This window comes from Salmo trutta, chromosome 19 (assembly GCF_901001165.1).
Source record: "Salmo trutta chromosome 19, fSalTru1.1, whole genome shotgun sequence".
Lineage (NCBI taxonomy): Eukaryota > Metazoa > Chordata > Actinopteri > Salmoniformes > Salmonidae > Salmo > Salmo trutta.
In genome coordinates, this window is record NC_042975.1 from 1123651 (window position 1) to 1133280 (window position 9630).

Here is a 9630-nt window from a genome sequence, read left to right on the forward strand (position 1 = left end):
ACACCTGGGGCCAGCTACCCTGTAAGGTAATCCACCATAATACACCTGGGGCCATCTACTCTGTAAAGTAATCCACACCATGATACACCTGGGGCCAGCTACCCTGTAAGGTAATCCACACCATAATACACCTGGGGCCAGCTACCCTGTAAGGTAATCCACCATGATACACCTGGGGCCAGCTACCCTGTAAGGTAATCCACGCCATAATACACCTGGGGCCAGCTACCCTGTAAGGTAATCCACCATAATACACCTGGGGCCAGCTACCCTGTAAGGTAATCCACACCATAATACACCTGGGGCCAGCTACCCTGTAAGGTAATCCACACCATAATACACCTGGGGCCATCTACCCTGTAAGGTAATCCACCATGATACACCTGGGGCCAGCTACCCTGTAAGGTAATCCACACCATGATACACCTGGGGCCAGCTATCCTGTAAGGTAATCCACCATAATACACCTGGGGCCAGCTACCCTGTAAGGTAATCCACACCATAATACACCTGGGGCCAGCTACCCTGTAAGGTAATCCACACCATGATACACCTGGGGCCAGCTACCCTGTAAGGTAATCCACGCCATAATACACCTGGGGCCAGCTACCCTGTAAGGTAATCCACGCCATAATACACCTGGGGCCAGCTACCCTGTAAGGTAATCCACCATAATACACCTGGGGCCAGCTACCCTGTAAGGTAATCCACCATGATACACCTGGGGCCAGCTACCCTGTAAGGTAATCCACCATAATACACCTGGGGCCATCTACTCTGTAAAGTAATCCACACCATGATACACCTGGGGCCAGCTACCCTGTAAGGTAATCCACACCATAATACACCTGGGGCCAGCTACCCTGTAAGGTAATCCACCATGATACACCTGGGGCCAGCTACCCTGTAAGGTAATCCACCATAATACACCTGGGGCCAGCTACCCTGTAAGGTAATCCACCATGATACACCTGGGGCCAGCTACCCTGTAAGGTAATCCACGCCATAATACACCTGGGGCCAGCTACCCTGTAAGGTAATCCACCATAATACACCTGGGGCCAGCTACCCTGTAAGGTAATCCACACCATAATACACCTGGGGCCAGCTACCCTGTAAGGTAATCCACACCATAATACACCTGGGGCCATCTACCCTGTAAGGTAATCCACCATGACACACCTGGGGCCAGCTACCCTGTAAGGTAATCCACACCATGATACACCTGGGGCCAGCTACCCTGTAAGGTAATCCACGCCATAATACACCTGGGGCCAGCTACCCTGTAAGGTAATCCACACCATAATACACCTGGGGCCAGCTACCCTGTAAGGTAATCCACCATGATACACCTGGGGCCAGCTACCCTGTAAGGTAATCCACACCATGATACACCTGGGGCCAGCTACCCTGTAAGGTAATCCACACCATAATACACCTGGGGCCATCTACCCTGTAAGGTAATCCACCATGATACACCTGGGGCCAGCTACCCTGTAAGGTAATCCACACCATGATACACCTGGGGCCAGCTACCCTGTAAGGTAATCCACGCCATAATACACCTGGGGCCAGCTACCCTGTAAGGTAATCCACACCATAATACACCTGGGGCCAGCTACCCTGTAAGGTAATCCACCATGATACACCTGGGGCCAGCTACCCTGTAAGGTAATCCACACCATGATACACCTGGGGCCAGCTACCGTGTAAGGTAATCCACACCATAATACACCTATGGCCAGCTACCCTGTAAGGTAATCCACACCATGATACACCTGGGGCCAGCTAGACTGTCCTTTTTATTCCACCTTTATTTAACCAGGTGGCCAGTTGGGAACAAGTCCTTTATTTAACCAGGTAGGCTAGTTGAGAACAAGTTCTCATTTACAACTGCGACCTGGCCAAGATAAAGCAAAGCAGTGCAACACAAACAACAACACAGAGTTACACATGGAATAAACAAACATACAATAAAAAAAAGATCTATATACAGTGTGTGCAAATGGCATGAGGAGGTAAGGCAATAAATAGGCCATAGTAGCGAAGTAATTACAATTTAGCAAATTAACACTGGAGTGATAGATGTGCAGACGTACTGGTACTGGTGTGTAAAAGAGCAAAAAAAGTAAATAAAAACAATATGGGGACGAGGTAGGTAGATTGGATGGGCTATTTACAGATGGGCTATGTACAGATAGCCCAGGCCAAATGACAGCCGGTATGACGTAGCATTTTGACGAAGCTATCTGGCTCTGACAACTTGGATGGGAAATTACTGAGGTTAATAGGAGTGTCAATATCGTCCGCTATTTTTAATCAACCTTATAATAGGTAATGATTTATATATTTCCAAAAGAAAGACGCATGTACAGTTCCTCAACACCTTTATGTTTTTGTTAATAAAATAATGATTAAAAAAAGACTAAAAATGCAGATGTTTATTTCAACTACATCTCAATCAATCAATGAAATTTACAGTTGAAGTAGGAAGTTTACATACACTTAGGTTGGAGTCATTAAAACTCGTTTTTCAACCACTCCACAAATGTCTTGTTAACAAACTATAGTTTTGGCAAGTCAGTTAGGACATCTACTTTGTGCTTGACACAAGTAATTTTACCAACAATTATTTACAGACAGATTATTTCACTTATAATTCAATGTATCACAATTCCAGTGGGTCAGACGTTTACATACACTAAGTTCACTGTGCCTTTAAACAACTTGGAAAATTCCAGAAAATGATGTCATGGCTTTAGAAGCTTCTGATAGGCTAATTGACATAATTTGAGTCAATTGGAGGTGTACCTGTGGATGTATTTCAAGGCCTACCTTCAAACTCAGTGCCTCTTTGCTTGACATCATGGGGAAATCAAAAGAACTCAGCCAAGACCTTAGAAAAAAAATTGTAGACCTCCACAAGTCTGGAGCAATTTCCAAATGCCTGAAGGCACCACGTTCATCTGTACAAACAATACTACGCAAGTATAAACACCATGGGACCACGCAACCGTCATACCGCTCAGGAAGGAGACGCGTTCTGTCTCCAAGAGATGAACGCACTTTAGTGTCGAACAGTGCAAATCAATCCCAGAATAACAGCAAAGGACCTTGTGAAGATGCTGGAGGAAACAGGTACAAAAGTATCTATATCCACAGTAAAACGAGTCCTATATTGACATAACCTGAAAGGCCGCTCAGCAAGGAAGAAGCCACTGCTCCAAAACCACCATAAAAAAGCTAGACTACGGTTTGCAACTGCACATGGGGACAAAGATTGTACTTTGTGGAGAAATGTCTTCTGGTCTGATGAAACAAAAATAGAACTGCTTGGCCATATTGACCATCGTTATATTTGGAGGAAAAAGGGGGAGGCTTGCAAAACCAAAGAACACCATCCCAACCATGAAGCACGGGGATGGCAGAATCATGTTGTGGGGGTGCTTTGCTGCAAGAGGGACTGGTGCACTTCACAAAATAGATGGTATCATGAGGCTGGAAAATTATGTGGATATATTGAAGCAACATCTCAAGACATCAGTCAGGAAGTTAAAGCTTGGTCGCAAATGGGTCTTCCAAATGGACAATGACCCCAACATACTTCCAAAGTTGTGGCAAAATGGCTTAAGGACAACACAGTCAAGGTATTGGAGTGGCTATCACAAAGCCCTGACCTCAATCCTATAGAACATTTGTGGGCAGAACTGAAAAAGCGTGTGCGAGCAAGGAGGCCTACAAACCTGACTCAGTTACACCAGCTCTGTCAGGAGAAATGGGAAGCTTGTGGAAGGCTACCTGAAACGTTTGACCCAAGTTAAACAATTTAAAGGCAATGCCAACAAATACTAATTGAGTGTATGTAAACTTCTGACCCACTGGGAATGTGATGAAAGAAGTAAAAGCTGAAATAAATCCTTCTCTCTACTATTATTCTGACATTTTCATATTCTTAAAATAAAGTGGTGATCCTAACTGACCGTTTTTACTAGGATTAAATGTCAGGAATTGTGAAAAACTAAGTTTAAATGTATTTGGCTAAAGTGTATGTAACTTCCGACTTCAAATGTATTTATAAAGCCCTTTTACATCAGCCGGTGTGACAAAGTGCTATACAGAAACCAAGGACCCAATGTCAGATGTGTTTCTTTCAAGGTAGGCTTATAGCAGTGTTTTTATTTGGTTATGTTTATGTCTGCTTACATGTAGAGTTCTATTGTTATGTTTATGTCTGCTTACATGTAGAGTTCTATTGTTATGTTTATGTCTACTTACATGTATAGTTCTATTGTATTACCTAATGTTGGCTGTTAGTCAAAAAAAATTTAAAGCAGACAATGAGGTCATAAACTGGGTCGAGACGCCAGCAGAGTAAGTAGACCTTCAACACTCTTTCACTAGTGAGACTCACCCTGCCTACTGTAGGCCTACAGTATATCAACAAATGTTTTAATCTCTACATGAACGTCTCCTGATTTTTAAACCTAATCCAACTTGTTTGGCATCAACTGAAAACATTCATCCGTGACTCTGCCAAGCCTACAACCCAAGCTAAACTAGCAGACAAGCAAAGCTGAACTGGTGAAGGACGTTTTGGCATGAGAAACAATGCAACAAATACAGTGATCATCTCAGCAAGGTTTTACCCGTGGCCGTGGAGCTGGGTGGAAGTGCAACTAAAATGTAGTTGAGATGTATCGTCGGACGGGGCCACAGTGTCTCCCGACCCTCCTGTCTCAGCCTCCAGTATTTATGCTGCAATAGTTTGTGTCGGGGGGCTAGTGTCAGTCTGTTATATCTGGAGTATTTCTCCTGTCTTATCCGGTATCCTGTGTGAATTTAAGTATGCTCCCGCTAATTCTCTCTCTTTCTCTCTCTCTCTCGGAGGACCTGAGCCTTAGGACCATGCCTCAGGACTACCTGACATGATGACTCCATGCTGTCCCCAGTCCACCTGGTCATGCTGCTGCTCCAGTTTCAACTGTTCTGCCTGTGGCTATGGAACCCTGACCTGTTCACCGGATGTTCTACCTTGTCCCAGACCTGCTGTTTTCAACTCTCTCTCTCTACCGCACGTGCTGTCTCTAACTGACATTTACTCCTGAGGTGCTGACCTGTTGCACCATCTACAACCACTGTGATTATTATTATTTGACCCTGCTGGTCATTTATGAACATTTAAACATCTTGGCCTTGTTCTGTTATAATCTCCACCCGGCACAGCCAGAAGAGGACTGGCCACCCCTCATAGCCTGGTTCCTCTCTAGGTTTCTTCCTAGGTTTTGGCCTTTCTAGGGAGTTTTTCCTAGCCACCGTGCTTCTACACCTGCATTGCTTGCTGTTTGGGGTTTTAGGCTGGGTTTCTGTACAGCACTTTGATATATTAGCTGATTTAAGAAGGGCTTTATAAATACATTTGACTTGACTCAGACTCACGGGATCATTCACTTGTACTTTATTCCTGGTCCCCCAAGCAAGCATAGCCTCCGTTCTTCACTTCCTGTTCTGCTGGTATTGCACCACTAGGTTTGTATTTATTTAACCTTTATTAAACAAGTCAGTTAAGAACAAATTCTTATTTACAATGATGGCCTACCCCGGCCAAACCCGGATGACTCTGGGCCAATTGTGCACCGCCCTATGGGACTCCCAATCCCGGCCGTGATACAGCCTGGAATCGAACTAAGGTCTGTAATGACGTGGGGAGCCCACTCTGAAGCGCACTAAACAAAGAGCTGCAGTTAATTTCAGAGTGGGTGGCAAGTAATAAGTTAGTCTTAAATATTTCAAAAACTAAAAGCATTGTATTTGGAACAAATGTTTCACTAAACCCTAAACCTTAACTAAATCTTGTAATGATTCATGTGGAAATCGAGCAAGTTGAGGTGACTAAACTGCTTGGAGTTACCCTGTATTGTAAACTGTCATGGTCAAAACATATTGATACAACAGTAGATAAGATGGGGAGAAGTCTGTCCATAACAAAGCACTGCTCTGCCATCTTATCAACAAGGCAGGTCCTACAGGCCCTAGTTTCTACCTTCTTAACAGCACTATCAACAAGGCAGGTCCTACAGGCCCTAGTTTCTACCTTCTTATTAACAACACTATCAACAAGGCAGGTCCTACAGGCCCTAGTTTCTACCTTCTTAACAGCACTATCAACAAGGCAGGTCCTACAGGCCCTAGTTTCTACCTTCTTAACAACACTATCAACAAGGCAGGTCCTACTGGCCCTAGTTTCTACCTTCTTAACAACACTATCAACAAGGCAGGTCCTACAGGCCCTAGTTTCTACCTTCTTAACAACACTATCAACAAGGTGTAACAGTGTAGGTTCCGTCCCTCTCTTCGCCCCAACCTGGGCTCGAACCAGGGACCCTTGCACACATCAACAACTGACACCCACGAAGCATCGTTACCCATCGCGCCACAAAAGCCGCAGCCCTTGCAACGCAAGGGGAACAACCACTTCAGGTCTCAGAGCGAGTGACGTCACCGATTGAATCGCTATTAGCGCGCACCACCGCTAACTAACTAGCCATTTCACATCGGTTACAAAGGCAGGTCCTACAGGCCCTAGTTTCTACCTTCTTAACAACACTATCAACAAGGCAGGTCTTACAGGCCCTAGTTTTGTCGCACCTGGACTACTGTTCAGGTGTTTGGTCAGGTGCCACAAAGAGGAACCTCGGAATATTACAATTGGCTCAGAAAAGGGCATTGCGGCTGGCCCTTAAATGTATGCGGAGAGCTAACATTAGTAATATGCAGTGGTGTAAAGTACTTCAGTAAAAATACTTTAAAGTACTACTTAAGTAGTTTAAGTGTATCTGCACTTTACTTTGCTATTTATATTTTTGGCTACTTTTCCTTTTCCTTCACTACATTTCTAAAAACAATAATGTACTTTCTACTCCATACATTTCTCCAAAAGTGCTCTTTACATTTTGACAGGAAAACGGTCACACACTTATCAAGAGAACATCCCTAGTCATCCCTACTGCCTCTGATCTGGGGGACTCACTAAACAGAGAACATCCCTGGTAGAGGTCGACCGATTATGATTTTTCAACACCGATACCGATTATTGGATGACCAAAGAAGCCGGTGCCGATTAATCGGCCGATTTTCATTTTTATTTATTTGTAATAATGACAATTACAACAATACTGAATGAACACTTATTTTAACTTAATAAAATACATAAATACTATCAATTTAGCCTCAAATAAATAATTAAACATGTTCAATTTGGTTTAAATAATGCAAAAACAAAGTGTTGGAGAAGAAAGTAAAAGTGCAATATGTGCCATGTAAAAAAGCAAAGGTTTAAGTTCCTTGCTCAGAACATGAGAACATATGAAAGCTGGTGGTTCCTTTTAACATGAGTCTTCAATATTCCCAGGTAAGAAGTTTTAGGTTGTAGTTATTATAGGAAATAAAGGACTATTTCTCTCTATACGATTTGTATTTCATATACCTTTGACTATTGGATGTTCTTATAGGCACTTTAGTATTACCAGTGTAACAGTATAGCTTCCGTCCCTCTCCTCGCTCCTTACCTGGGCTCAAACCAGGAACACATCGACAACAGCCACCCTCGAAGCAGCGTTACCCATACAGAGCAAGGGGAAAAACGACTCCAAGTCTCAGAGCGAGTGACGTTTGAAATGCTATTAGCGCGCACCAGGCTAACTAGCTAGCCATTTCACATCGGTTACACCAGCCTAATCTTGGGAGTTGATAGGCTTGAAGTTATAAACAGCGCAATGCTTGAATAATTGCGAAGAGCTGCTGGCAAAATGCACAAAAGTGCTGTTTGAATGAATGCTTACGAGCCTGCTAGTGCCTATATTTTACATTACAGTCATTTAGCAGACGCTCTTATCCAGAGCGACTTACAGTAGTGAATGCAAACATTTTATGCTTTTTTTTTTCCCGGACTGGTCCCCTGTGAGAATCGAACCCACAACCCTGGCGTTGCAAACACCATGCTCTACCAACTGAGCCACACGGAACTACCACCACTCAGTGAGACTGCTCTATCAAAAAATAAACTTAATTATAATATAGTAAACACACAGAAATACGAGCCTTAGGTCTTAATATTGTCGAATCTGGAAACTATCATCTCGAAAACAAAACGTTTATTATTTCAGTGAAATACGGAACCGTTCCGTATTTTATCTAACATGTGGCATCCCTAAGTCTAAATATTCCTGTTACATTGTGTAACAGTGTAGGTTCCGTCCCTCTCTTCGCCCCAACCTGGGCTCGAACCAGGGACCCTCTGCACACATCAACAACTGACACCCACGAAGCATCGTCACCCATCGCGCCACAATAGCCACGGCCCTTGCAACGCAAGGGGAAATCCTACTTCAAGTCTCAGAGCGAGTGACGTCACTGATTGAAATGCTATTAGCACGCACCACCGCTAACTAACTAGCCATTTCACATCGGTTACACTTGCACAACCTTCAATGTTATGTCATAATTACGTAAATTTCTGGCAAATTAGTTCGCAACGAGCCAGGCGGCCCAAACTGTTGCATATACCCTGACTCTGCGTGCAATGAACGCAAGAGAACTGACACATTTTCACCTGGTTAATATTGCCTGCTAATCTGGATTTATTTTAGCTAAATATGCAGGTTTAAAAATATATACTTCTGTGTATTGATTTTAAGAAAGGCATTGATGTTTATGGTTAGGTATAGTCGTGCAACGATTGTGCTTTTTTCGCAAATGCGCTTTTGTTAAATCATCCCCCGTTTGGCGAAGTCGGCTGTCTTTGTTAGGAAGAAATAGTCTTCACACAGTTCTCAACGAGCCAGGCTTGCAAGATTGAATCCCCAAGTTGACAAGGTAAAGATCTGTCGTTCTGCCCCTGAACAAGGCAGTTAACCCACCGTTCCTAGGCCGTCATTGAAAATAAGAATGTGTGCTTAACTGACTTGCCTAGTTAAAAAATATTTTAAAATTAACCATTTATTTTTTTTTAATCGGCAAATCGGTTGCCAAAAATACCGATTACCGATTGTTATGAAAACTTGAAATCGGCCCTAATTAACCTGATATGGATAGGGGGCAGTATTTTCAGGTCCGGATGAAAAACACTTTAGAGTGTTTTCTATCCAAATCTACTAATTATATGCATATTCTAGTTAATGGGCAAGAGTAGTAACCAATTTAAATCGATACGTTTTTTATCCGGCTGTGCAAATACTGCCCCCTAGCCCCAACAGGTTAAACTATTAACACACCGCTCGGACACCCATACATTCCCCACAAGACATCTCACCAAAAGGTCTCTTCACAAGGCTGTAGGCTTCTTACGCAATATCCTCGTGATGGGGTTAACGGTGACGAGAATACGCCCTAAACTCCAACACATGCGGCGTCGACCCCCTGCTGTAGCTTACTGAGCGCTCTACATGTTTTCGTTTGTTACTCTACACTCAGACACGCCAAAGGACCGTCCTGTATCAACAAGAGTTTCTAAAGTTTGTTCCTTACCGCCGCATATATCTCTTTCTCTCTTCCACAGAATGGATCATTCTAAATCAGATGCTGTCGCGGATAACGTAGTGAACGGACATTCTAAAAGTGATGAAGCGTCGGTAA

General features: G+C 43.5%; 1 protein-coding gene across 1 annotated transcript in view; it reads left to right on the forward strand.

Moving 5' to 3' along the window:
* The first annotated feature begins 9408 nt into the window (after positions 1 to 9408).
* The window catches only part of LOC115155045 (multidrug and toxin extrusion protein 1-like), a 32578-nt gene continuing 32356 nt past the window's right edge, over positions 9409 to 9630 (forward strand). Inside the window, exon 1 of the mRNA XM_029701840.1 lies at positions 9409 to 9630. This exon is cut by the window's right edge and continues 119 nt beyond it. Coding sequence (XP_029557700.1) covers positions 9441 to 9630 — 190 coding nt within the window. The 5' untranslated portion in view covers positions 9409 to 9440.